General features: G+C 44.1%; 1 protein-coding gene across 17 annotated transcripts in view; it reads left to right on the top strand.

Moving 5' to 3' along the window:
- The window catches only part of PRPSAP2 (phosphoribosyl pyrophosphate synthetase associated protein 2), a 43,739-nt gene extending 18,746 nt beyond the window's left edge, over positions 1-24,993 (top strand). For 8 of the 17 annotated variants that reach the window (XM_029211660.1, XM_029211654.1, XM_029211656.1 and 5 more), the window contains 6 exons: positions 4,442-4,497; positions 12,400-12,548; positions 14,395-14,465; positions 15,632-15,778; positions 19,766-19,877; positions 20,714-24,993. In XM_029211660.1, coding sequence (XP_029067493.1) covers positions 4,442-4,497; positions 12,400-12,548; positions 14,395-14,465; positions 15,632-15,778; positions 19,766-19,877; positions 20,714-20,781 — 603 coding nt within the window. In that variant the 3' untranslated portion in view covers positions 20,782-24,993. Of the gene's footprint in view, positions 1-4,441; positions 4,498-12,399; positions 12,549-14,394 lie in introns of all 17 variants that reach the window. The other 9 variants (XM_029211661.1, XM_029211665.1, XR_003791920.1 and 6 more) reach the window with 8 other exon arrangements.
- Positions 24,994-27,766: the final 2,773 nt, after the last annotated feature.

Raw genomic sequence — 27,766 nt, forward strand, 5'->3', positions numbered from 1 at the left:
TCATCAAGAAAGAAGGCAGCGCTGCCAGTCCTGCTGTGAGGCATTGCCTTCGTGTCACCTGGTGGCTCTATTCTGCAAGCTTTGACACTGATGTCATCCTATTTGACAGCTCACCCTCTGTTTTTCTTGGGTTGTCAAGGGAATTTGAGCACCTTCTGCCAAAAGTGGGCATTCAGCTAATGGGTGCTCATTGCCTGGAAACTGTTCTCCAGCCTTGGCCGTGTTGCTGTGCATGCGTTAAGCATCCTTTTCAGATTTAGTCCTTCCACAGCTTCACCTCCTGGCAGGGAGTCTTCCTTTCGTAGGTCCCAGAAAGCATTTGATTGTTGCCTTGCAAGAAAATATGGAATTGTGGTCATTCCTCCAGTGATGACCCTTTGATTCATGAATATGAAATTTACATCGTGCTGCCCTCTTCCTGTGTCTTTCTGCGTGCATGGTAACTCGTCATTTTAATGCTGAATCATAGTGAGCTCTTTTTGGCGACATTTTATTTTATTTATTTATTTTTTCTGGCGACATTTTTTTGTTTGTTTTTTTGTTTTTGCTGTACGCGGGCCTCTCACTGCTGTGGCCTCTCCCGTTGCGGAGCACAGACTCTGGACACGCAGGCTCAGCGGCCATGACTCACGGGCCCAGCCGCTCCGCGGCATGTGGGATCTTCCCAGACCGGGGCATGAACCCGTGTCCCCTGCATCGGCAGGCGGGCTCTCAACCACTGCGCCACCAGGGAAGCCCTCTGGCGACATTTTAGATGGCAGTTAAGCCTGGCCTGGAGAGAACCAACAGTGCCAGGACATAGGAACACCGTGGCCACCTTCATGCGCGTGAAGGGGTGAAAGCACACAGTGCAGCTGCTGTTGGGCTGACAGCGGCTGTAAGGCAGCACTGAGTGTAAGGCATCCAAGTTGTAGACATAATAAAATATAACCCAAAAGAGGTTTGGGTATTGATTGAGTGTAGTGCTTGTTTTTAAAAAAATGACCAAGTGTTATAGTGATAGTACTAGTAATCATTGGTCTGCACCAGGGTTTTTCAAGGAAATTATGAAGAGGGGAGGCTACCAAGTGTACTTTTGTGGTGTATCGAGAGATTCCATCCCATCAATTTTTAAAATAGGAACTTATAAAGTGATCCTGTTTCTGATTCTTGAGTTGCTTTATTTCCCCCCCTGTGTTCTTCTTAGTGTCTTTATACCAGTTCACTCTCACTGTCAGAGAAATGAGATCTGGCAAGAAATGGAAAACCAGGGACACAGGCAGGGGTGTAGCAAAGGAGTGTGGGTGTCAGGCAATTTGATTCTCTGTGGTCCCACAGCGGCCCTGGTGATGTTTTCCCTTAATGGTTCCGGGGAAATTACTACAGGGTTTGGAAGTCAGACTTGCATGACATGTGGTGTGTTTTCCCCTCCACTTGATAAGATTAATAAGAATAATCTTCGAAAATGTGAAAAATGAAAACTTATGTTTACAGTGGCAGTTAGGGAAATTCTGACAGAAGTGATGAATCAAGCAGCTTCCCTGGACCACCAGCCTGGGCCCAGGCCCTCTGCAGGGCTCACCCTGGTTACCAGCCTGCGTAGTGTCCTGAATCCTCTCAGACCTTTGCCTCTGATTTACCTCCCATTTCTGTACACCTAGTTACAGAAATTGATTTGTGGGGGCTTTTTGAAAAAAAAAAAATACAAAAAAACACATTGATATATTGTTTGTGTTGTTCTATAACTTTGTTTCCTTTCCTGTGCTCGTGTCTGTAGGTCTTTCCATGTTCAGCTATATAGGATTACTTCTTTCTTCATGACTGCTACATAGTACATCACCATCATTCTATGATGGTGTAAATGTTCTGTCTGCTGCCAGAATGCAGCCACACGTACCTGTTGAGTCCTTGAAATGTGCCTGCTGTGACTGGAGAATGGAATCCTTCATTTTATTTAAGTTTAATTAATTTAAATTTAAATAGCTACCTGTTTAGATGTTTAAAGCACAAGTTGAAATGAGCCGCAGTTTTTTCAACCATTTCCCTCTTGCTTGGATATTAGGTTGTTTTAATTTTTCACTCTTTTAAGTGAAATATTTTATTTTCAAAATATATTTAAGTCATGTTGCATTGAAAATTCTTGTACCTGCCCTTTTGAGTACTTACGCAAGTGTTTTTCTGAGCTATATTAAGAAGTGGAATTGCTTAACTGAAAAGTATCTACATTTTTCATATTTTAATAGATATTACAAAAATTGCAATTGTCTGAAGGGGCTGTATTCATTTACACTTGGACAGAATTCCCCATGTAAAACAGTGTTTTATCTTTTTGCTGTGGTTTTGAAATTTCAGCACAGTGTGTCCAGGTGGATCTTTTTTCCATTCACCTCACTAGATGCTCAGTGGGTCCCTTTCATTCTCTATGAATTTTGTTTGCTATAGTTTGAGTATTTCATCCCTTCTATTTTTTCATTCCTTTCTTTGGGAACTGTTAGAAGTTGAAAATCTTGGATCTAGTCTGTATATTGTTTAACTTTTTTTTTTCTTTTTTTCAAGTTTTGCATTCTTACATGCTGCCTGGTGGGAAAATTCCATGGCTTAATCTCACCCACGGTTTTTTTTTTCAGCTGTGTCCCTCCTGCCCTTGAGCCAGCTGAGTTTCTTATTTGCACCATAATAACTTCCACCGTCTAGATTTCTTTTTGGTTCATTTTCATAACAACTTGTTCTTTCTTTATGTGTATGATTTCCTGTTTTGACTCCTGAGGAGAAAATAGACCTGTTTTTATTAAAGAGTCCTTTCTTTTAAAGTTTCTTTTTCTTTGCTCTATTAACTGTTTCTTCATTTGTTATTTTTTCTCTTGGCTGGGTTTGGTGCTGTTTGGTGATGTTTGATGAGGCAAAGAAGTGCATAAAGCAGTTTAGAAAGACTTCCAGCAAAAATAAGGAAAACGCCTAAATGAAAATACTTTTTGCTACCTTACTCCCTGATAATGTTGGATAAGTTAGGCTTTTTGTGTGTATAGATGGATCAGATGTAGAGATTTCTTATCCATATGGATATATCTATAATAGAGCCTTGTTCAAACTAATCAGTTTTTTTGTTTACTAAATATTGATTATTTTAGTGCTTTCCATGTACTAGGTATTGTACAAGGTGCTAGATGTTATTAAGTGCTTATATTAAAATTCATTGATCTAGCGTAATTGTGAGAAATCAGTGGGGATATATTTGAATGAAATAATTTAATGAAATGATTAGATTTTAAGAACATAATTTGAAAATATTGCCAAGATGAAATAAGAAACAACAAACTACTGCTCAGCTTAAAAGTAGTTCTGGGCTTCCCTGGTTGCGCAGTGTTTGGGAGTCCGCCTGCCGATGCAGGGGACACGGGTTCAAGCCCTGGGCCAGGAGGATCCCACATGCCGCGGAGCAGCTAAGCCCGCGCGCCACAACTACTGAAGCCCACGCGCCTAGAGCCCGTGCTCCGCCACAAGAGAAGCCACCGCAATGAGAAGCCCGTGCACCGCGATGAAGACCCAATACAGCCAAAAATTTAAAAAATAAATAAATTAAAAAAAAAAAAAAGTAGTTCTGTCAGGCTTCCCTGGTGGTGCAGTGGTTGAGAGTCCGCCTGCCGATGCAGGGGACATGGGTTCTTGCCCCGGTCTGGGAGGATGCCACATGCCGCGGAGCGGCTGGGCCCGTGAGCCATGGCTGCTGAGCCTGCGTGTCCGGAGCCTGTGCTCCGCAACGGGAGAGGCCACAGCAGTGAGAGGCCCGCGTACCACAAAAAAAAAAAAAGTAGTTCTGTCTTCTAAACTCTCAGAAGTTGGTAATGGGTGTATCTTCAACTGTAATTATCCTAGTACAGATCACTTCAAATGTTTAAAGTAAAGAACTCCAAAGTAGACTGACATTTTGCTTATTTTCTTAAGGGCTCTTAATATCTTTATGAAGCAGTGTTAGGCGGGCTGATTCCTTTAACAAATTGGTTTCTTCATTATGCTGTGACAGAGACACATTAAGTAGTTATTTGTTTGGACCGCACTTATTTGGAATTCAACAGGTGCCTTGAATTCAGATTCGATGAATGTCATCCTTGCCCTGTGAAATTACATGTAACTGGGATTCATGAGAGTACTTCCTGTTGACTTCATAAAAACACCTTTGCTGCCACATAGATATGAGCTAATTACTGATTAACCCTACTTTTTTCTTAAAATAAGTCTATGAGAGTCATGCCTTGATAATAATTTTTTTTATTCCTAGGTAGGCGTTTCTTCATCTTCTAAAGAGGAAATTTACTTTGAACTTTTTGTGTTTTTGGAAAACTTTGAAGTGACCAGATGACATTTTTGAGTCTGTTGGAATGTTCATTTTTATCAGTTACCGGGTACTGGTGTGAATAGCCTTGTGGAGACATGGCAGTAATCCCCAACCTCTCCTCTGTCACAGATCCCGGATTACAGAAATGCAGTGATCGTGGCCAAGTCTCCAGCCTCGGCTAAGAGGTAGGTGGGAGCTCCTCTGAGCCACACCTGGGGTCCCAGCCCCGTCGGATCCCAGGTGCTCTGGATTCGATCTTAGCGGTTCCCACTGTGTCTCTTATTTTTTATCCTGTGAACTGATAGTTTAATACTCCACGTGCTAAGTGATGATGATTTATTTTCCTCCCTTCTTTCCAGTCCCAGTCTGTGACTACCATCACATTTCTTACCAGAAGCTGTCCAGGGCTGGGGAATCCCAGCCCAGTGCTTAGGCAGATCTGCCATTTCAAATACCAGTGAATGTATTTTGAGGTTGTTTACTGCCTTTTATTCAGAGAACTCAGTAATTTATTAACAGAATTGTATCCAGCCAAGAGGCTGGATTGGTATGTGTTAAAAGGTGACATTTTACAAAATTTACAAACACTACAAGGTGTGCAAATGGGGCAGTGCTTAGAGTTACATGTAACCTGGAGTAACTGATGACTCAGGGATACAGAACCTAAAGTTGTGTCTGAACTGAAAGGGTTTCACACACAGACAGGCCTTGGAGATAGTGTGTTGGGTTCCACACCTCTGCCAAAGCCAATATCACAGTAAAGTGAGTCACATGGATTTTTGGTTTCCCACCACATATAAAAGTTATGTTTACACTATACTGTAGTCTGTTAAGTGTGCAATAGCATTAGGTATTAAAAAACATTGTACATACCTTAATTTAAAAATACTTTATTGCTAAAAAATGCTAACCATCACCTGAGCCTTCAGTGAGTTGTAATCTTTTTGCATCAAAGATCAGTGATCACAGATCACTATAAAAAATATAATAATAATGAAAAAGTTTGAAATACCTTGAGAATTACCGAAACGTGACACAGAGACGTGAAGTGAGCAGATGCTGTTGGAAAAAACGGCGCCGATAGACTTGCTGGACGGAGGGCTGCCCCAGACCTTCAACTTGTAACAAGTGCAGTGTCTGCGAAGTGCAGTAAATCGAGGTCTGCCTGTACTAATGTTCCCTGGAGAAGCCGCTCCACTGGGGAGGGAAAGAACAAAATCAAACGTAGGAATGAAGGCTTTTTCTTAAAAATGCTCTTTTAAAATAACTTCCCACAATCGAATACCTTTGCTCCCTGGATCATTGTTGGGCCCATGGAGTGAGAGGGCGGAGGTGCCTCCATCCTGTACCCACCGTTGTTAATGTGGAAGGATGAGGGCAGCTTGCACGTCGTAAGCTCTTGACTTCACACGTGTTAGGATAAGTGGTTTTCCATTACAGAGTAAGAATAGCAGTTAGTATATTAAATAAAGTTGGCATTTGTGATGAAGCCATGGAGTTGCCATGTTCGTGGGACCAGCCTCCCAGTCAGCCAGGGCTGTGCCCACACAGGCTTCCTTCGAGAAGCTCTGTCATGGAGCCTCATAGTGTCCGTTTGATTAAGTCAGGTACACCGGGACTCATGCTGGAACATAAACATTTCAAACAGCCTTTCCAGAGATGTGTGCAAAGGCTGGATTAATGCTGATTTATTAATTTCCTTTTCTCTGATACACGTGCTTTTTTAAATTAAGTTGAAAATCACATAACATACATTTAACTTCTTTAAAGTGTGTAATTCACTGGCATGTAGTGCATTCACAGTGTTGTACAGCCACCACTTCTCTCTGGTTTCAGAACTTGCTCTCATCCCAGAAGACCACCCCGAACTCACTGAGTGACCAGTCTCAGGTCCCTTCTCCCCCGTTCCCTTGCAGCTGCTGATCTGCTTACTGTCTGTAGATTTACCTATTCTAGATATTTCATATAAATGGAATCATACAATATGTGGCCTTTTGTGTCTGGTTTCTTTCACTGAGCATAATGTTTTCAGGTTCATCTACATTGTAGCATATATCAGTAATTCATTCCTTTTTATGGCTGAATACTATTCCATTGTAGGGATGTACTACACTTTGTTTATCCGTTCATCTGTTGATGGGCATTTGGGTTGTTCCCACCTTTTGGCTGTGAGGAATAGCAGTGCTGTGTACAAGTGTCTGTGTTGGCATGTTTTCATTTCTCGTGGATACATATCTAGGATTGAAATTGCTGGGTCATATAGTAATTGTATGTTTCCATTTTTGAGGGACAACTAAACTTAACATACCCCAAACTGAACTGCTCTTTGCCCCCAAAAGCCTGTGGGGTTTGGCTGGAGTAGCGCAGTTTTTGTCTTAAAGTTTCCTGGCTTGTGAGGCTGCCCCTTCCTTGGTCTGGCTTTTGTTTGGGCACAGCTGTGAGCCTGGGGTAATGAGGCAGAAAGACAGATGGGAGGACCCACCACTGCGTGTTCCCTCTCACAGGTGAGGAGACACATCAGGGAGGTGAGGAAACGGATCCAAGGTGATTCTGCTGTGTTGTTTACAGGAAGATAGCAGCACAACTAATGACTTCTTTTTTTTTAAATTTATTTTTTATTTTTATTTTTGGCTGCGTTGGGTCTTTGTTGCTGTGCGCGGACTTTCTCTGGTTGCGGCGAGTGGGGGCTACTCTTTGTTACGGTGCGCGGCTTCTCATTGCAGTGGCTTCTCTTGTGGCGGAGCGCGGTCTCTAGGCGCGAGGGCTCAGTAGTTGTGGCTCGCGGGCTCTAGAGCGCAGGCTCAGTAGCTGTGGTGTACAGGCTTAGTTGCTCCGCGGAATGTGGGATCTTCCCAGACCAGGGCTTGAACCCGTGTCCCCTGCACTGGCAGGCAGATTCTTAACCACTGCGCCACCAGGGAAGTGCCAGCTAATGACTTCTTAGAGTGTCTTCGCCACCAGTGATTCTGGGATTTGGGCGTGGGCCGAATAGGCTTGAGGTTGGCTTGCCCATTCAGTCCGTCTCACTCGGTACGTGTGTGCTGTGCCAGCCGTTTTCTAAGGGGGGAGCAGTACAGCCCGCTTCTCCCCTCGGGCTCGCAGCTCACCCCGTGTGCTGTTTGGCCAGTAGGTTGTTAGGTAGGTTGGGATGAAGGATCGAGCCTCTTTTTCCCGCCTTCTGTAATGGAGTCCACAGTAGGTTACACTGCATTCAATAAATGTTTTAGGACGGAGATGGTTGCTCCAAAGGGGATGAGGGTATAAAATAATGTAGTTACGGCTTTTGCACTCCGCATCGAAGGTGTGCTGAGCGCTCTTGGTCGGTAGCACCTGCCATGGCATCTCCCACAGCGCTGTGCTGTGATTTCCTCTCATTTTGACGTCCTGATTTGCATACTCATCCAGAGTTAGGGCTTGAGATGGCATTTCCAGCTCAGCAACACGCCGGTTTTGATCTGATTGTTTCCGGCTTCCTCCTCCAAGTCTTTTATTTGGCGCCTCACCTTAGAAAACTGTTCCAGTTCGTTTAAGAGACACCCTAAGGCAGCAGGAAGGTAGTTAAACTAGGAGTCAAGAGACGCCGGCTTCCAGCTGGTGCCTACCCAGTCTTTGTGAGAGAGCTGAGAACCACGGTCCAGGCTCTCTGCAGGCCTCCATTTCCTCGTCGGCAGAGTGGGGGGTGACGCCTGCACTGCTTATCTTACAGAGCGGCGTGCGCCGAAGAAGGTGGGAGAAACTTCACAGATTGAGCAGCACGGTGCGCCCTGCAGTTCTGCAGCTGTCGGTGGAGTTGAGGGCAGAGCTGTGGTTGAGCAGCCCTTTGGCAGTGAGCTGTTGTCTTGAGTAAAAGAGGTCATCTGAGAACATAACGTTGCTTTAACAAACAGAACTTGCTTTAGTAAGCAAGTTGTTTGGAATTGTTTTCCTAGAATAATTGAGTGAATAGAAAAAAAAAAAGTCTGAGATCCTGTGTTTTGTTCTGACCCATGATGTACATTTGCCCTCATCATAGTACAACCAGAAGCGAGACTGAGTTGCTTTGGAATTCCTCTGTGACCGTCAGTGTCTAAAGCAGTATGACCTACCGGAACAATCCTGATTCCTTTTTTGGAATCAGGTGGGAACCCAAGTTACGTTACTGTTCTGTGAAGTATCAGAAACTAACGTCACTGTGCAGGTAATGCTTTTATTTATCTTGAAAGTATTGTGGTTTATAGTTAGTAGTGTTATAGTAGGTTAGTAGTGTTGAAACAGCATTATTCTAGGAATTGGCAAACCTCTACGAGTTCCTGATGGGAAAAGACTTCCTTAGAGGATAACTGAGAGCTCAGGACTTCTGACAGTAATCTTGTTTGTGAAGCCAATCTTGGATTTGAAGGAGCACTTAATCTCTGTGGTGCTGTGAGGTTAGCGTGGGGCAGAAGCCAGTGAAGGCTCTGCCGTGGTCTTTGTCTGAACGTATCTTTTTCTGAGGACTTCTTTAAAAACTGTTTTGAATTTTTTTAAAGGGTGAATTTAAAGTTATGCAAATACTACATCTTAACTCTTAGGATCTTTAGCAATTTTTATTAAAAATATTCCCCCCCTGAGGCTCTCCCTCTTTTCCTTAAGTAAAAATATTCACACACACACACAAAGATACACTTTTCTGGATCAGGTTATGCAGTACAGCTCTGCTCCTGTGAAGTCTGTTGTCTTTTCCTTGGAAATATAAGTTAGATTCATTGTAGGAAGGGCCAGACCAGTAGACATTTCTTTATGTGCATTTGAGATTTTCTCAAAACCACAGAAGACTTAACTGCGTGTGCTGCGTAATGACATCTCCTACTGAGGGGGAAAGTGTAACTTCGTAAGAAAGTAATTTGCAATGGATGTAGCATCCGTTTAAATTTCTTGAACCGATTGCAAGCACTGTGACAAAACTCTCCTTGGTCGTGGAGTGCAGACGGGAAACCTGGCACAGGGGAGATTCTGTTCCGCCAGGGAGCACGGTCATGCCTTTAAGTGCCTCCCTGTGGCATTGCAATGCCTTGGCTGTGTCTAGTGCAGGTAGTCCTGATGATGGGGTTCTGTTAAATCCCTAATTTATGACCACAGCCCTTGTTTTTGTTTCTTTTTAGCTGTTCTTGTGGGCTGTAAGGAACTTGTTTTGAATTTTTGATGTTTGAAAACCAAGGTTGGGAGAACTTGTTGGATCTTCAAGCACTTGAACATTTTTTTGTGCACTAGGTGCTGAAGATGGAAAAATGAGTAAGACCTCAATGGTGAATTCTACCAAACATTTAAGGGGGAAATAATGCTAACTGTACATAAACTCTTCCAGAAAGTTGAAGAACTAGTACTTCCCAGCTCACTTTATGAGGCATTCATTACCCTGATAGCAAAGCCAGACACAGACATTACAAGAAAAGGAAAACAGATCAATATTCCTCATGAACCTAGGTATAAAAATTCTAGGGCTTCCCTGGTGGCGCAGTGGTTGAGAGTCCGCCTGCCGATGCAGGGGACACGGGTTCGTGCCCCAATCCGGGAAGATCCCACATGCCGTGGAGCGGCTGGGCCCGTGAGCCATGGCTGCTGAGTCTGCGCGTCCGGAGCCTGGGCTCCGCAACGGGAGAGGCCACAACAGTGAGAGGCCCGCGTACAGCAAAAAAAAAAAAAACCCAAATAGCATCAAACTAAGTGAAACGCTTAGGGATAAACCTAAGGTGTTCAAGACTTGCACACTGAAAAATATAAAACATTGCCTAGAGAAATTAAAGACCTAAATGAATGGAGAAATATACTGTGTCTGTGGCTTGAAAGACTCAATATTGTTAAGATAGCGTATCTTCTCCCTACATTGGTCTGTAGAATTGACACCATCCCGATCAAAATGTCAGCAGGCCTTTTTTTTTTATAGAATTTGACAAGCTGATTGCAAAACTCATATGGACATGCAACGAAACTAGAATAATGCCCCCCCCCCAAAAAAAAAAAAAAACTTTGAAAAAGGAGAACAAAGTTTGGAGATCTAACACTACCTGAATTCAAGACCTGTTATAAAGCTAAAGCAATCGTGATTGTGTGGTATTGGAATAAAGATAAAAAATAGGTCAGTGGAACAGAATAGAGTCCAAAAATAGACCCACAGGTATCTGGAAGACTGATTTTCAGCAGATGTGCAAAGGCAACTTAATGGGGAAAGGCTAGTCTTTTTAACAAATGAAAAGCGTTGGAATAATCAGATGTTTGTGTGCAAAATAATGAATTTTGAGCCATATCTCACATCATTTTAAAAAATCAACTTCAAATGAGTCATATACCTAAATGTAAAGCCTGAAAGTATAAAACTTCTAGAGGAAAACAGAGGGAAAAAAGTCTTTGTGACCTTGGTTTAGGTAAAGATTTCTTAAATATGACACTAAAAGCCCAACTGATAGGAAAAAATTGTTAAATTGGATGTCATGAAAATTGAAACTGCTCTTCAGAAGACGTCATTAAGAGAATAACAGGGGAAAGCTCAGATTGGGGGAGAACATTTGTGAAGCATATGTCTGATGAAGGACTTAAATTCAGAATATATAAAGAATTCTCCAGACTTACTAAGAGAACTAACAACCCAACTAAAAAATTGGCAAAAGAGAAACAGACCCTTTACCAAAGCATATATATAGGTGGCAGATAAGCGCCATTTGTCATGAGGGTTCAATGCAAACTGAAACCACAGCGACCCACTGCATACCGCTGGGATGGGTACATTGAAAGGGCTGACAGCGGCCCGTGCTGGCGAGGGCGTGGAAAAGCCGAGTGCTCACACACAGCTTGTGGGCGTGTGGCAGCCACTTTGGGAAACGGTAATGTGTGATCCAGTCACACCAAGGGAAAAGGAAACATGAGTCCAGACGGATTTGTACATGAGTGTTCACACGGTTTTGTAACAACTCATGACTGGACACAACTCAAAAGTCTATCCAGGAATTTCCCTGGTGACGCAGTGGTTAAGAATACGCTCGCCAATGCAAGGGACACGGATTCGAGCCCCGGTCAGGGAACTAAGATCCCACATGCCGTGGGGCAACTAAGCCCATGTGCTACAACTGCTGAGCTCAGTGAGAGAGCCCACGTGCCACAAACTACAGAGCTCACGCCCTCTGGAGCCCGTGCACCACAACTAGAGAAAGAAAACCCACACGCCACTACTAGAGAGAAGCCCGTGCCCTGCAAAGAAAGATCCTGCGTGCCTCAGTGAAGATCCCGCATTCTGCAACTAAGACCCGATGCAGCCAAAAAATAAATGAAATAAATAAGTAAACAATAAATCTTTAAAAAAAAAAAAGTCCATCCACAAGTAAATGGACAAATAGTGATAGACCCACACCATGGACTGTTACTCAGCGATGTAAGGGATGCTCTCTTGATGAATGTGGGTGAATCTCCAAACTGTTAGGCCGAGTGAACAAAGTAAGACCAAATTAAGGACTACAGACTCCGATTCTACTTACGACATTCTAGAAAACGTAAAACCATGGTGATAGAAAGCAGCTCACTGGTAGCTGATGCTGGAAGGAGAAATTGCAGAGGGGCACAGGTGACGTTTGGCAGGGGTAGATACTTTCAGTGACTTGGTTGTGCTGACCGTTGTACAGATATAGAAATACATCTGAGCTTATGAAATCATATGGTTTAGGTGTGTACAGTGTCTCGTATCTCAGTTACACAACAAAACCTTGATGCTTCATACTCTCATGAGTAGTTAGTGCACTTTGTATCACGTGGTTGGTTCTCACTGTTAACTAGGTAGATAGGTAGAATTAATTAACAATTCCAAGTGAGGAAACGGAGGCTTAGGGGAGGTGAACTAACTTATAACTTACACGGGCTCACTCGCTGGCCAAGTGCACACTAGGCCCAGCTGCCAGGGGGATGTGTGGTCATGTGGGGTCTCCACACTTTGTCTTGGATTCTGAGAGTCTAAGATTATTAATTCTCCTTTTTCATTAACCCTTTTGGAAACTACCTTTTTAAAGTTCCCGTGATGTTTCTCCGTAGATGTTATCAGAAACCAGCTTTGCGTGATTGTGAACGGGTCTCCTGCTCTCCTCCAGGGCACAGTCTTTTGCTGAGCGCCTGCGACTGGGCATCGCGGTGATTCACGGAGAAGCGCAGGATGCCGAGTCCGACCTGGTGGACGGGCGGCATTCCCCGCCCATGGTCAGGAGCGCCGCCGCCATCCACCCCAGCCTGGAGATCCCCAGTAAGTGTGCTGCCCCCCGGTCGCTTTCCTCTTTGATTTTAAGGCTGACTTAATTTTTTTTTCGAATGTGAAGTGCTACTTCTCTTTTTGTTTTTTAAATTGGCAAAAACTGATACCTTTCGTGGCCTGGCTGTGGCAAGTGCACTTCTGGTGGCCTCTTAGAAGCAGTCTGTCTGGTCATACCAAGACCTATGCACATGCTCAGTTTAGACGCATCTGTGGCACGTCAGGGATTTCACTTGTTCATTCACTAACATGTCCTAGAGTAAAGTAAAGTTTAACACAAGCAGAAAGCTTTTGGTGCACAAGTTATTCACTGTAGTGTTATTTCTAATGCAAAATATTGGAAAAGTCTGAATGGTTCACCGGAGGGCGGGGCTTGGTGAAGAATGCTGTATCAGCACAGTTCATTATGCAGCCCTTTGAAATAATTAAGACTCTGGAAACAAGAGAAAAATCTATGGAATGTATGTGAATAAGGGAGAATACAAGAGTGTAGGCCTGTCTTTTGCCCGGGCGAGGAGGGAATATGAAGGATGAACGTGGTTGTGACTGGGTGGTAGAGTTATGCATGAATTTGTTTTTGTTTTTAAGAAACTTCCCTCAAGCTTTAATAACATCTTCTCAGTTAAAAAAAAATACTGCTTTTGTTTGAGTCTGCCGGGGAGAAAAGACTTTTCCTCTACCCTCTGTAGCTTCAGTGCTCAGGAGGTTGCAAATAAAACTGACAGAAGACAGATCAAGAAGAGAAAAGATAAGATTTTAAGAGGAGGTTGCAATTCGGGGCTTGTATATGGTCCTCATAGGGGAAGGGAAGCGGAGGAAGGGCGCTGATGGGAGGGCCAGTGGCTCGTAGGGAGGATGGATGGGAGACAGGACGGTGTGTGACAGTGTCTGTGTAGGAGTGGTGCCGACTTCTGGTCTGGGTGATGAGAGCCAGTCTTCCTGCGGTTGTTGCTGGGAGGGGGTTTAGGACAACTGAATTCTTTTGAGTTCCTTTGGGGAGCTCTGCTTTTAGGCAGATAAGGGACTTCAGGAATTCAAATGTCTTCAGCTTAAAATACTTTTCATGCCGCTGTGGTGTACTCTGGACCCCTTCGGGTTCTCACGTTGCCTAGGAGTTTGCTCGTTTATAAACAAAAAGCCTCAGAGAAGGAGATACGGTCCTGGGATGGCCATGAAGGAGCGAGACTGCAGCTGGGCCTTGTGGATCCCGGTTAGCTGAGGTGGACGTTGAAGGCATTCAGGCATGGGTTCAACTGGGGACAGGATGGCAGGGGCAGGGGCTGGGCTTTGTGTGTGGCCATGGGTGGCCAGGAAGGACGCCACCCTGACCACCGAACTCCCTGGAGGGAAGACATGGGGAAAAGGTGGCAGCAGAACGCTCCCGAGGGCAGTGAGTCCCTCACGTTGTTTTTGCTCTTTGGGGTCCTTTGCACTTTAGGGTCAGTTTATTTCTGCAAAAAAAGAGGCTGGGATTCTGACGGGGTGCATTGAGTCTCTAGATCACTCGGGGAGCATTGCCGTCTTAACGGTACTAAGTCTTCCTGTCCGATCTGGATGCCTCTTATTTCTTTTTCTTGCCTGACTGCCCTGGCTAGCACGTGCGGTGCTCTGTTGAATAGCAGTGGTGAAAGTGGGCATCCTTGTCCTGTCCCTGATCTTAGGGGAAAGGTCTTTCATCCCATATGACGTTAGCAGTGATTTTTCCGTAGTTGCCCTTTATCGGGTGGGGGAAACTCCCTTCTGTTGCTGGTCTCTTGGGCCTCTGTCATGAGACAGTGACTTGCTAAGGCCTCGGCTGGGCTCTTAACCGAGAAACGTGTGCGTGTTTTGTCCTGGGCAGTGCTCATCCCCAAGGAGAAGCCCCCGATCACAGTGGTCGGTGACGTGGGAGGAAGGACCGCCGTCATTGTGGTACGCAGGCCTCTCTTCCTGTCACTCTGTCGCGCTTGCCGCTGGTGCTTTGCTGGCTGGCTTGCCAGTCGTGCTGGGGACGGTGCCAGGTAGGTCTCACGGGCGCCTTGTGCTGAATGTCTGCTTTGGTCCAAAAACTGAGACTCGCCAGGTGACGCACAGCTTCTGTCTGGCTTGCCTACAAATCCGAGACTCCCAGGACCCCCCTGGACTGGAGCATTTGCTAGAGCAGCTCACAGAACTCAGTGAGACACTTAGGTTCACTAGGTCATTAAAGGATGTGACATAGGACACAGATGAGCAGCCAGATGGAGAGAGAGAGGCACGGGGCAGGGCTGGGGAGGGTCCCTGTGGAGTTGGGGTGCATCACCCACTCGGTGTGGAATGTTCACCCACCTGGTTCGCTCCCCGAATCCCGTGCTACTGGGATGTTATGGGGGCTTCTTCCTGGAGGCCTGATGGATCATTAACCCCATTTCCAGCCCCCTCCCCTCTGTGGAGGAGTTGGGGCCGGCCGTGCGGGTGCTGCAAATTCCAAGCTTCCCTGGTCTTTCTGGTGGCCAGTGCCCATCCAGGAGCCCACCCAGAGTCATCTCATCAGGACAAGAGGTTTCCCTAGTGCTCTTACCGCTAAAACATGTAAAAGGGCTTTAGAAGAGACCAATGTATATATTTTCTATTATCTCATACTGGGAGTCTGCGAGATTAGAAACCACTGGACTGAGTATTTTGTTAAAATAATAATTATTATTTTTCCCATTATAAAAATATATGGAAAAAACACATTTCCCATCCACCCAGTGCAGAAAGTTTAGAAAATAAGGAAAAGTAGCAAGAAAAGAGGAAAGAACCACCTAGAGTCAAAAGCATCTTCTAACAGGTGCTTTACTATGCATTAAAAAAATCTAGGGTGAGTATTTCTGGAGCACCTGCCTGGTGGGGTGTAGCTCTAGACGGTAGGGATAGAGAACTATAGGCCCAGGGCGCCTGTGCTGCACTGTGGGAGGCCCGGAGGGAATGCAGCGGGAGCCCGGTGACCTCGCTGTCAGGACACGTCAACGTGGACAGCAGGTGTGTCACAGTAGAATTAGTCCAGCCTTTTTCCCCGTGGTCTAGACCCACCTTTACAAAAGTGTTCATGTCTTTTGCTGAATCTGTAATGCCAGGACGACATTATTGATGATGTGGACACCTTCCTCGCTGCAGCAGAGACCCTGAAGGAAAGGGGTGCGTATAAGATCTTCGTGATGGCGACTCACGGCTTGTTATCCTCCGACGCCCCTCGACTGATCGAGGAATCTGCCATCGATGAGGTAACAGAGTCGGGCTGAGTGTGGGCACAGCTGCCTGGTGCCCGTGCCCATCCCGACCTGTGGTCACGGGAGCAGGTGGAGAGTGAGCTGCTCTGTAGTTCAGAGCGGTAGTTCTGTTTGCGTGTCACTGCCTGCAGCCTCTGTGTTCTGCCCGTGGCAGTGGGTGATAGTTTTAGTGACTCTCGTAAGTGGAGCCCTTGGCCCTGACGGAACTGCCTAATGCTGGGCACATGCCGTCCCTGAGCTCCGGCACAGCCCTGCAGGGAGAGTGAGAAATTGTGCACCAGAAAAGTTCAGTGACTTCTTAAGGTCAGGCAGCTACGAGCTCAAGCTCGTAGGGTTCAGACCCTAGTTTACCCGATGCTAAAGCCCAGCTCTCTTCCTGGTACAGACGCCCGTGGCATGACGTCGGGAGAGGAGGGCACACAGGGCCACCTTCCTAAACTGCCTGCAGCTCCCAGAGTGGCTGAAGTGAGGCCAGCCAGGTTTCCTCGCCCTCCTTTGTCCACCCCTCATTCCAGGGGCCAGCTAGCTGCGGGGGTTGATTGTGTGAATCACGTTCTTATTATCTTTTAAGAAGCAGAAATGCTGTCTCCTGTATATTCCTGGGTATTGAATCTTAAACTAGTCAGACTCCTTTAACTTTTCTGAGGCCCACACTTTTCCTCTTGAGCAGTCACTCTCCCTGAGCCTGGCCCATGCTCATCATCTCTGATGGGTTCAGGATGCTTTAGCACAGAGAGAAAGCCAGGCTCACACGGCTTAGCTCGATCCGGCCTCCTTTCTCCGCTGCACGAAACACACGCAAAGCGGGAAGACTTCAGGCCCACGGCGGTGCTCACTGGTCTGTCCGCGTGGCGCTAGGCGGGGTTCTCGCGGGTGCTGTGTGTGGGCAGGTTAGCGAGAGCGTGTGGGGGGCTGCTGCATCCAGTCCCTCGGAACAGAGTGGACTTTGGAGAGGACGCATGAAGCCCCGGACGCGGAGGTCGCACATCCTAGGCCAGCAGGGGGGCTCTGTCACTGATACCCATACTGGGGAGTTGGGTCAGTAACTGATGGATAAGTGGGGTTCCATATAGGCCTGTAGACAAAGCACAGTTGCCCAGTAGATAATAAAGCTATGAACCATGTGAAAGTAACAGCAGGATCGACAGGGTGGGAGGTGGGAGAAGAGGAGAGAGGCTGATTTCCCTGTCTCTCAGAAGAGGAGCCAGTAAGGAGGGCTTGGAGTTGATAAATCAAGATTTGAAGTGTTTTTCTTTCTGTTTTTTTAATTAAAGGTAGTTAAATGAAACATCCAGAATAGGCCTCTGTAAAGTCAGTAGATTGGTGGTTGCCAGGGGGGTTTGAGGAAGGGTGAAATGAGGAGTGGCCGAAGGGGGTACAGCGTTTCTTTGGGGGGAGATACTAATCACAGCTCTCAGTATCCTGAACGTCATTGAATTGTATGCTTTAAATGGGCAGATTGTATCGTATGTGAATTATATCACCAAAAAGCTGTTATTTTTTAAAGTGGTTAGAATACATTTGGAAAATTCATTCCCGACTGAGGGTGGTTATCTCGTGAGAAAACTGACCCTCCAAGGTGACCAGGTGGTACAGTCCCTCCTGGGGGCACCGTCCCCGAGGAATTGTGCTCAGAGCAGGTGCAGCCCTGCCTGGGGTCGCCCTTCACACTGATGCCGTGTGGATGGGGCAGAAAATTCTGTGTTTGATACCAGTGGGTAGGTGTTTTTCCTTTGGGACCTGTTCTTTTACAGGTCATGAGACTTACATGACCCTTCATGTTCCCACGTTTGCCTTAGTTACCAGGAAGATCAAACAGAAAAGGAGTCATGGGTTTCCCTGGTGGCACAGTGGTTGAGAGTCCGCCTGCCGATGCAGGGGATGTGGGTTTGTGCCCCGGTCCGGGAGGATCCCACGTGCCACGGAGCGGCTGGGCCCGTGAGCCATGGCCGCTGAGCCTGCGCATCGGGAGCCTGTGCTCTGCAACGGGAGAGGCCACAACAGTGAGAGGCCCGCGTACTGCTAAAAAAAAAAAAAAAAAGGAAAGGAGTCACACAGTAGTTACGATGGGCTAGGTTTTCATGGCCCTGCTGCTGGTTCTGAATGATTCCTGATCATCCTCTGTTTCGACAATCTCATGGTGTGCGTACGTTTTCTATTATAAGCTGTCTTGAGGCTTATTTTGGAAGTAGGGAGTATGTATTATAAATAATAACTTTAAAAATATTCCCATCTGTTTTTTTAAGAAGGCTGAGTATTTTTTTTCCATTTGTAGCTGTTGAAAAATGCATGTTTCCCCTTTTTTGATTTTCATCAAATCTTTTTAAAATAACAGCTTTATTGACATACAGTAGTCCCCCCTTATCCACAGGGGATACCTTCCAAGACCCCCCAGTGGATGCCTGAAACCGTGCACGGATAGTACTAAACCCTATGTATAGTCTGTTTTTTCCTGTACATACGTATCTATGATAAAGTTTAACTTATTAATTAAGCACAGTAAGAAATTAACAGTAATAACTAATAATAAAATAGAACAATTATGGCAATATACCTTCTTGTGCAAATTTAATGCCTTTTTCATCTTAACTAAGCACTTTCACATACTGTGTCTGCAACTTTTACAATTTGATATGTGACAGCAAAACTAGCATGAATTTCTGTTTCCTTCTTCACAAGTTTACGAATGGGCGATTCATTCTTACCATAGATCTTAGCAATCTCAGCACCCAGTTTTCCTTCCTTAAGTCGAGAACTTTTGCCTTTTCGCTTAAAGGAAGCACTTCACAGCTTCTCTTTAGTATATCTGAATTGCCAGCCTCACTACTTTTGTAAAATTAAGTAAAATAAGGATCACTTGGACATAAGCAGTGTGGTCTGATACCCGAGATGGCTGCCGAGTGACTGACGGGCGGGATCTGCTGGACAAAGGGACGATTCACATCTCAGACGGAGTGAGACGGCCCAAGAGTTCGTCACACTACTAAGAACAGCGCACAATTTTAAACGTATAAATTATTTATTTCTGCAATTTTCCATTTAGTGTTTTCAGAGTGAGGTTGACCGTGGGTAACTGAAACTGTGGAAAGTGAAACCTCGGGTGGGGGCTGTGGGGGCTGTCTGTAATTCACGTGCCGTATGATTCACCCATTTAAAGTGTATACTGCAGTAGTTTTCAGTATATTCACAGAATCGTGCAGCCGCTACGACAATCACTTAGAACATTTTCATCCCCCCACAAAGAATCTCCAGACCCGTAATCAGTCACTCCCCATTTCTTCTCAATCCACTCAGCTTTAGGCAACCACTAATCTGCTTTCTATCTCTGCAGTAGGTTCATCTAATCTGGCCATGTTATATAAATGGAATCATATAATATCTGGCCTCTGATCTCTGGCTTCTTTCACTTAGCATAATGTTTTTTGAAAGTTCATCCGTGTTGTAGCAGGTGTCAGTACTTCATCCTTTTTATTGCCATGTAGTATTTCACTGCATGCCTGTAATTTTTTTGCTCTCTGTTCATAATTTGGGTTGTTTCCTCTGACTGTCGTGAATAATGCTGTCATGAGCCCTCATGTACATGTTTTCAAATGGAGATGTTTTCGTTTCTCTTGGGTGTCTACCTAGGAGGAGAATTGCTGGGTCACACGGTAAACTCTATGTTTAACCTTTTGAGGAACCTCCAGACTGTTTTCCAATGCAGCCGAACCAGTTTGCATTCCCACCAGCAGTGAATGAGGGTTCCAGTTTCTCCATGTCCTTGCCAGCTCTTGCTGTTATCTGTCTTTTTGCCTGTAGCTGTCATAGTGGGTGTAAGGTTTTCAAACCTTAACCTAAGGTACAGGTAGCATTCACACTGACTGAAAACATTGCTGAAGGCACACTAGACCCACTTCAGAGATGTGAGAATGTATCCGATTTTCAGGTCGAGCCAGGAGGCTACTTGGTTTTATGATCTCTTGTTTTGCTCTTGATTTGCAGGTGGTGGTTACCAATACAATTCCACATGAAATCCAGAAGCTCCAGTGCCCCAAAATTAAAACTGTGGATATAAGCATGATCCTTTCAGAAGCCATCCGTCGGATTCACAATGGGGAGTCCATGTCCTACCTTTTCAGAAACATAGGTTTAGATGACTGAACAGCTTTCCTTTCTTAAAACTCTCGAGGGCCAAACTGGAATAGTAAGAATAAGCACTGTGAGGCGTGTGCCTGACTGATGATTTCACAGGGACCGTCTGTGTCTTGTTCCTTCCTTTTGTTAATTCCTATGAAGATAGACCAACTTTTTAATTCCATTTGGGTGTTTGTGAGTTTATGGGGGCAATTTTTATAAAAGAAAAACTATATCCTCCTCTTAAATAAAATAAGTTAAGACCTGGTTGTGTTCAGTTTACCTGTTGAAAAAATAACTTGGAAAAAAGATTTTAAGCTCACAAACAACCTTTTCCCAAAGTTGCTGGAGCCCAGGTGCTTTAAAAAGTTAATAAAATAAGATGATACACTGTACGATAATGCAGGCGAAAAAAAGTTAATAAAATAAGATGATACACTGTACGATAATGCAGGTGAAAAAAGTTAATAAAATAAGATGATACACTGTACGATAATGCAGGCGAAAGGCCAAAAAGACTATGCTGTTAAGTCCAGTAAACTACATTTTTAGAAATGCTGTTATAGACACGCATATGGAATATGTGACCGTTATTTATTTCCTGCAACAAAAGAAGGAATAAAAACTATCTGTGTGTGTGTGTGTGTGTTTTTTTAACTTTGTGTTTTGGCAATTGTTTTATAGCTAAAATAAAATGAGAGCTGAATATACATGCTGTGGATGTTGGAATGTTCCTCAGCTTGTTGAGATTTCTGCAGCTTTGGGGTGATACAGTAGTCTCTTCGGGATGTAATGTTCCCTGTTCTGTTTGTCCAGGACCCTGCACGTTCTCGACGCGTAGTCACTTGACTGCAGCAGGAGAGGAATTGGAACACCAGCTGTGAGCCACTGGGGCAGGTCAGGAGTTGGCGTGAGCTGCCATCTGCATCTTGGCGTGGCTCCTTGGCGTGGCATCTTTGTTCTGCTCCTTGTTTAAACAAAATGCAGCACTGCATGCTCTGGAAAATGAGATGCTGGCGGGGAGGGGGTTACAGAGGGCAAGCGATGTGACCCTTGTCAGTGTCAAGCACCTAGTATTGTCGGTCAGAGTTCAGAACTCAGAACTCTACCTTAGAATTTATCAGGCTGGGAGACACTGGGGTCCCGTGAGTTATGCCACTAAGGTCATGTAATGGCAGTCCCCTCCAATTCATGCAGGAAAGAATTAAGATTACTTTTTCTTCCAAAAGACCTTAAACCTTTGCTTTCTGAGTGCATGCTCAGAAAAGACCTGAGAAAGCCTTTAAGCTTGCACGTGTGGCTGCCCTGAGGTTCTGTGTAAGCAAGAAGTGAGGGCCAAGGCAGGGTTGAAGGCATGCCCCAGGACACACAGCCCATCTACAGACTGGGAGAGTTGTTCTCTCTCTCTCTCTCTTTTTTTTTTTTTGTTTGGTTTCAGGGTTTTACGGAAGTGTGTGATGACTCACTAGCTGACTGTCCAGAGATTTCAGTCGCCACAAACAACAAAGAACACAGACTTTACAAAATCCGTTTTGAAAAGCCACTATGCAGACGAACCCTGTGGGGGGAGGAGAATCTGATTTCCAGACTTTCACATTATAATATTTAAAATACCAGTTTTCAACAACAAGAAAAAAATTCCGAGGCATGTAGAGAAACAAGAAGGTTGGGCCCATACACGGCGTCTTCCTTGAGGAAGCCCAGACTTTAGACCTACTAGACAGAGACTTTAAGTCAACTCTTTCAAACATGCTCAAGAGCCAAAGGAAATCATGGGGATTATGTCTCACCAAATGGAGAACATCAATAAGGAGAGAGAAATAATAAAAATGAACCAGACAGAGAGGATTTGAGGAAGATGGTGGAGTAGGAAGCACCAGGAATCTGTCTCTCCACCTAGACAGTTGCAGTGGCAAATACATCTGATGATTTTGGAATTCTGGAGTCTACTGAAGGTTTGCAATTTCCAGGGGAAGTGTTGGACAGTAGATTATAGCTAATTTTGGTCAAAACCAGCTCTTAGTACAGTTGGAGATACCCGGCCCCCACTCCCACCCCTGTGGCAGGCAGCTCTGCACATGCTCCTGGAGTAGTCTGCACCAGCTTGTGGGAGCCAGGATAGGCAAAAAGGCCCCGTCCTCCAGATAGCAGGAATCTGTGCTCTGATAGCTGATATCGGCTTCTGATCACAGAAGTGCAAAGAGGCTGGTAGCCGTTGTTACCTCGCCTCCCCCATTGTTGCAAGCTTCTCCTCCTCCAGTTGAAGAAGGAATAGTGCCTAACTCATGCTGAGGCCAGCATTACCCTACTACAAAAAACAAAGACATCATAAGAAAGATGAAGCAAAGTCCAATATCTCAAGAACATAGGTGCAGAGGTCCTCAACAAAATATTAGCAGAACAATTCCAACAGTGTATAAAAAGAATTATGCATAACCAAGTGGGTTTATCCCAGATATGCAAGGCTGTCTCAACATTTGAAAATCAACTCGTGTAATCCATCACATCAACAGACTAAAAAAAGAAAAATTACATGATTATATCAATTGATGGAGAAAAATCATCTGACAAAATCCAACATCCATTCATGATAAAAACTGAGTGACATAGGAGTAGAGAGGGCATCTTCTCATCTTGTTAAAGAATATCTTCAAACAAACTACAGTGAACATCATACTTAGTGGTGAGAAACGAGAAGCTTTCCCACTAAGATCAGAAATAAGGCAAGGATGTCTCCTCTCATCACTCTTTTTCAACATTGTACTGGAAAGCCAAGCTAGTGCAATAAGAGAAAGATTTAAAAGGTACACAATTGGGAAGGAAGAAATAAAACTGCTTTGTTCTCAGATAATATGATCATCAATGTAGAAAATCTGAAAGAGCAACAATGCCTCCACCCTAACTCGGAACTAATAAGTGATTATAGTTAGATTGCAGGATACAAAGTCAATTGGTTTTCTATATACCAGCAACGAACAAGTGGAATTTGAAAATAAAGGTACAATGCCATATACATTAGCACCACAAATATGACATACTTAGGTATAAATCTAACAAAACATGTATAAGATCTATATAAGGAAAACTGCAAAACTGATGAAAAATCAAAGAACTAAATGAGAGATAGTCCATGTTCATGGAGAGGAAGACTAATTGTCAAGATGTTCTTTCGAACTTGATCTAAAGATTGAGTGCGATCCCAGGGACTTCCCTGGTGGCGCGGTGGTTAAGAATCCAACTGCCAGTACAGGGGACACGGGTTCAAGCCCTGGTCTAGGAAGATCCCACATGCCGCAGAGCAACTAAGCCCATGCGCCACACTTACTGAGCCTGTGCTCTAGAGCCCACGAGCTACAACTACTGAAGCCCGTGCACCTAGAGCCCATGCTCTGCAACAGAGAGAAGCCACCGCAATGAGAAGCCCACGCACTGCAACGAAGAGTAGCCCCCGCTCACCACAACTAGAGAAAGCCTGTGCGCAGCAACAAAGACCCAGTGCAGCCAAAAGTAAATAAATAAAAAGATTCAATGGAATCCCAATCAAAATCCCACCAAGTTATTTTGTGGATTTTGACAAACTGATCCTAAAATTTACATGGAGAGATAAAAGACTCAGGATCACCAATACAGTATTGAAGGAGAAGAGCAAGGTTGGAGTATTCACACTACCCCACTTCAAGACAACTCTGAAACTAAAGACGTATAGACCGATTGAACAGAGCACCCAGAAATAGACCCACCTATATGTAGTCAACCAGTCTTTGACAAAGGAGCAAAGGCAACATAGTGGACCAAAAATAATCTTTTCAACAAGTAGTACTTGAATAGCTGGATATTCACATGGAAAAAAAAATGAATGTAGACTTAAGTGTAAAAGTCAAAAACATAAAACTCCTAGAAGAAAACCTAGATGACCTTGGTATGGCAGTGACTTTTTAGATATGACACCAAAGGGATGGTCCATGAAAGAAATAATTGATAAACTGGAATTAACTAAAATTAAAAACTTTTGCTCTGTGAAATGCACTGTTAAGAGAGTGAAAGACAAGCCACAGACAGAAAAATCTTTGGAAAACAACTGATAAAGACTGGTAAAAAGAACAGTTAAATCTCAATAATAAGAAAACAATAACCCAATTAAAAATTGGGCTGAAGACCTTACAGACACCACCAAAGAAAATATACAGATGGCAAATAAGCATATGAAAAGATGCTCTCTATCATATGTCTTCAAGGAACTAAAAATTAAAACAATGAGATACACTACACACTTATTAGAATGACCAAAATCTGGAACACTGACAACACCAAATGCTGACAAGGCTGTGGAGCAACAGGAACTCCGTCATTGCTAGTGGGAATGCAAAATAACCACTTTGGCAGAAAACTAAACACACTTTCACCATGTTATCCAGCAATCATGCTCCTTGGTGTTTACCCAAAGTAGTCAAAAACATGTCCACATAAAAACCTGCACATGGAACTTTATAGCAGTTTTATTCATAATTGCCAAAACTTGGACGCAATCAAAATGTCCTTCAGTAAGTGAGTGGATAAATAAACTGTGGTACTTCCAGACAGTGGAATATTATTCAAGTAGCAAAAAGAAATGAGTTATCCATGAAACGATGTGGAGGAAACTAAAATGAGTCTTACTAGACAATCTGAAAAAGCTATAATACTATATGACGCCAACTATATGACTATGGAGACTAAAAGATCAGTGGTTGCCAAGGGGTTGGTGGGGGGATGGAGGGAGGACTAGAGAGAGCACAGAAGATTTTTGTGGCAGTGAAAAATACTCTGTATGATACTATAATGCTGGATATATGTCATTATACATATGTCTAAACCCACAGAACGTACACCACCAAGAGTAAACCCTGATGTAAACTGTGGACTTCGGGTGGTGGTGATGTGTCCATGTATGTTCACCAGTTGTGACAAATGTACCACTCTGGTGGGGTTGCTGATAATGGAGAAATTGTGCATGTTGGGGGCTGGGGCCATGTGGGAAATCTCTGTACCTACTGCTCAGTATTGCTGTGAACTTAAAACTGCTCTAAAAAAATAAAGTCTTTAAAAAAAAAAAAAAACCTAGACTGGTTTGACAAAAAACTGGGTACCATAGCCTAGCCAAGCTGACTAGTAAAACTAACCATCGTATTAGGATATTGATTGTAATCCCCAGGGCAACCACTAAGAAAATAAGTAAAAAATACATAGTAAAAGAAAGGAGAAGGGGACCAAAATGGTAGACTAGAAAATATCTATGCAACACCAAAAAGGGAGTAGTGGAGGAATTGAGGACTAAAAAAGATACGACATATAGAAGACAAATAGCAAACTGGCAGAAGTGTTTCCTTATCAGTAATTACATTAATGTCAATGAATAGAACTTTCCAATCAAAAGGCAGACATTGGCAGGATGGATTTTTAAAAAATGATCCAGGGGCTTCCCTGGTGGCACAGTGGTTGGGAGTCCGCCTGCCGATGCAGGGGACACGGGTTCGTGCCCTGGTCCGGGAAGATCCCACATGCCGCGGAGCGGCTAGGCCCGTGAGCCATGGCCGCTGAGCCTGCGCGTCCGGAGCCTGTGCTCCGCAACGGGAGAGGCCACAACAGTGAGAGGCCTGCGTACCGCAAAAAAAAAAAAAAAAAAAAAAAAGATCCAACTGGGAGTTCTCTGGGGATCCAGTGGTTAGGACTCGGTGCTTTCACTGCTAGGGCCCAGGTTTGATCCCTGGTCAGGGGACTAAGATCGCACAAGCCATGCAGTGTGGCCAAACAAACAAAACTTACACAATGTTAAAAAAATTTTTTTAAATGATCCAACTATATGCTGTGTGCAAAAGAATTGTCTCCAGAGACACAAATAAGGTTGAAAGTGGAAAGATGGAAAGATATTTGATACAAAGAGTAACCAAAAGAGGGACTTCCCTGGTGGTCCAGTGGTAAAGAATCCGCCTTCCAATGCAAGGGATGCAGGTTCTGTCCCTGGTCAGGGAACTAAGATCCTGCATGCCACAGGGCAACTAAGTCTGCATGCCACAACTACTGAGCCTGTGCGCCTCAACTAGGGAACCTGCGTGCTCTGGAGCCCGTGCACCACAACTAGAGAGAAGCCCACGCGCTGCAAAGAAGAGCCCGTGCACTGTAACGAAAGATCCCACGTGCCACAACTAGGACCCAGCGCAGCCAAAAAAATAAGGAAAAATAAATATTTAAAAAAACAAGAGTAACCAAAAGAGAATTGGGGTGGCTATACAAATATCAGAAAAAGTAGACTTTAACACAAAAATTCCTGCAAGAGACAGGGAAGGACATTATATTATTATAAAAGAGTTCATTAAGACGACATAAAAATTATACATGCACCTAACGACAGAGCCCCCAATAAATGTGAAGGAAAAACTGACAGAATTGAAGGGACAATAGGCAATTCAATAATAATAGTTGGAGACTTCAGCGCCCCCTGAAGATAATGGATAGAACTAGATAAATGAACAATAGGGAAACAGAGGATTTGAACAAGAGTATAAACCAATTCGACTTAATGGACATGTACAGAACAAAAGCAAAATACACCCAACAAGAGCAAAATACACATTCTTCTCAAGTGCACATAGAACATTCTCCAGGATAGACCACGTGATAAACCACAAAATAAGTCTCAATAAATTTAAAATGATTGAAATCATACGAAGTGTCTTCTCTGACCACAATGTAATGAAATAGAAATCAGTAACAGAAAGAAATCAGGAAAATTCACAAATGCATGGAAATTAGAAAACAGTTTTTAAAAACCAGCGGGATAAAAGAAGAAATCAGAAGGTGAATTAGAAAATACTTTGAGGGACTTCCCTGGTGGTCCAGTGATTAAGACTCTGTGCTCCCAGTGCAGGGGGCCCGAGTTCCATCCCTGGTCGGGGAACTAGATCCTGTATGCCGCAACTAAGAGCCCGCATGCTGCAGCTGAGACCCGGTGCAGCCAAATAAATAAATATTTTTTAAAAAGAAAATGTATTTTTTTTCCATTCCATTGGATTCACCTTGGTTTGTAGCATGTAGCATAACTAGTATGTTATATATATGTGTATACTAATTGAAATTTTTAACAGATTTGTACTTTTAAAAAATAAATTTATATTTTCTTTTTGGCTGCGTTGGGCGTTGGGTCTTCGTTGCTGCACACGGGCTTTTCTCTAGTTGCGGTGAGCAAGAGCTACTCTTCGTCGTGGTGCGGGCTTCTCATTGCAGTGGCTTCTCTTGTGGATCATGGGCTCTAGGTGCGCGGGCTTCAGTAGTTGTGGCTTGCGGGCTGTAGAGCACAGGCTCAGTAGTTGTGGCACACGGGCTTAGTTGCTCCGCAGCCTGTGGGATCTTCCCGGACCAGGGAATGAACCTGTGTCCCCTGCATTGGCAGGCGGATTCTTAACCATTGTGCTGCCAGGGAAGTCCTGTACTTTTTTTTAATGAAAGTTCCTGGTTCTGCTTGACCAAATAGTGCAATCATTTTTTTTTAATATTGTAGCTGATTTCAGAGGGATATTCACTAATAAATGTATGATGTATATCAAGTATTGCCCCCCCAAAGAATATAACATCCAAAAGAATGAAATACTTGGAGTATTGCCATTCTAACAATATTAAGTCTTCCAATCCATGAACATGGGGTGTGTTTCCATTTTATTTAGGTCTTTAATTCCTTTCAGCAATGTTTTGAAATTTTCATTTTGCGATATCTCGTTGTTTTGATTTGCATTTCCCTAACAACTAGTGATGTTGAGCATCTTTTCATGTACCTGTTGGTCATTCATATATCATTTTTTGAAAAATGTCTATTCAGGCCTTTTGCCCATTTTTAAA

The sequence above is a fragment of the Monodon monoceros genome, unplaced genomic scaffold (assembly GCF_005190385.1).
Source record: "Monodon monoceros isolate NGI ecotype Baffin Bay Population unplaced genomic scaffold, NGI_Narwhal_1 Super_Scaffold_9, whole genome shotgun sequence".
NCBI lineage: Eukaryota > Metazoa > Chordata > Mammalia > Artiodactyla > Monodontidae > Monodon > Monodon monoceros.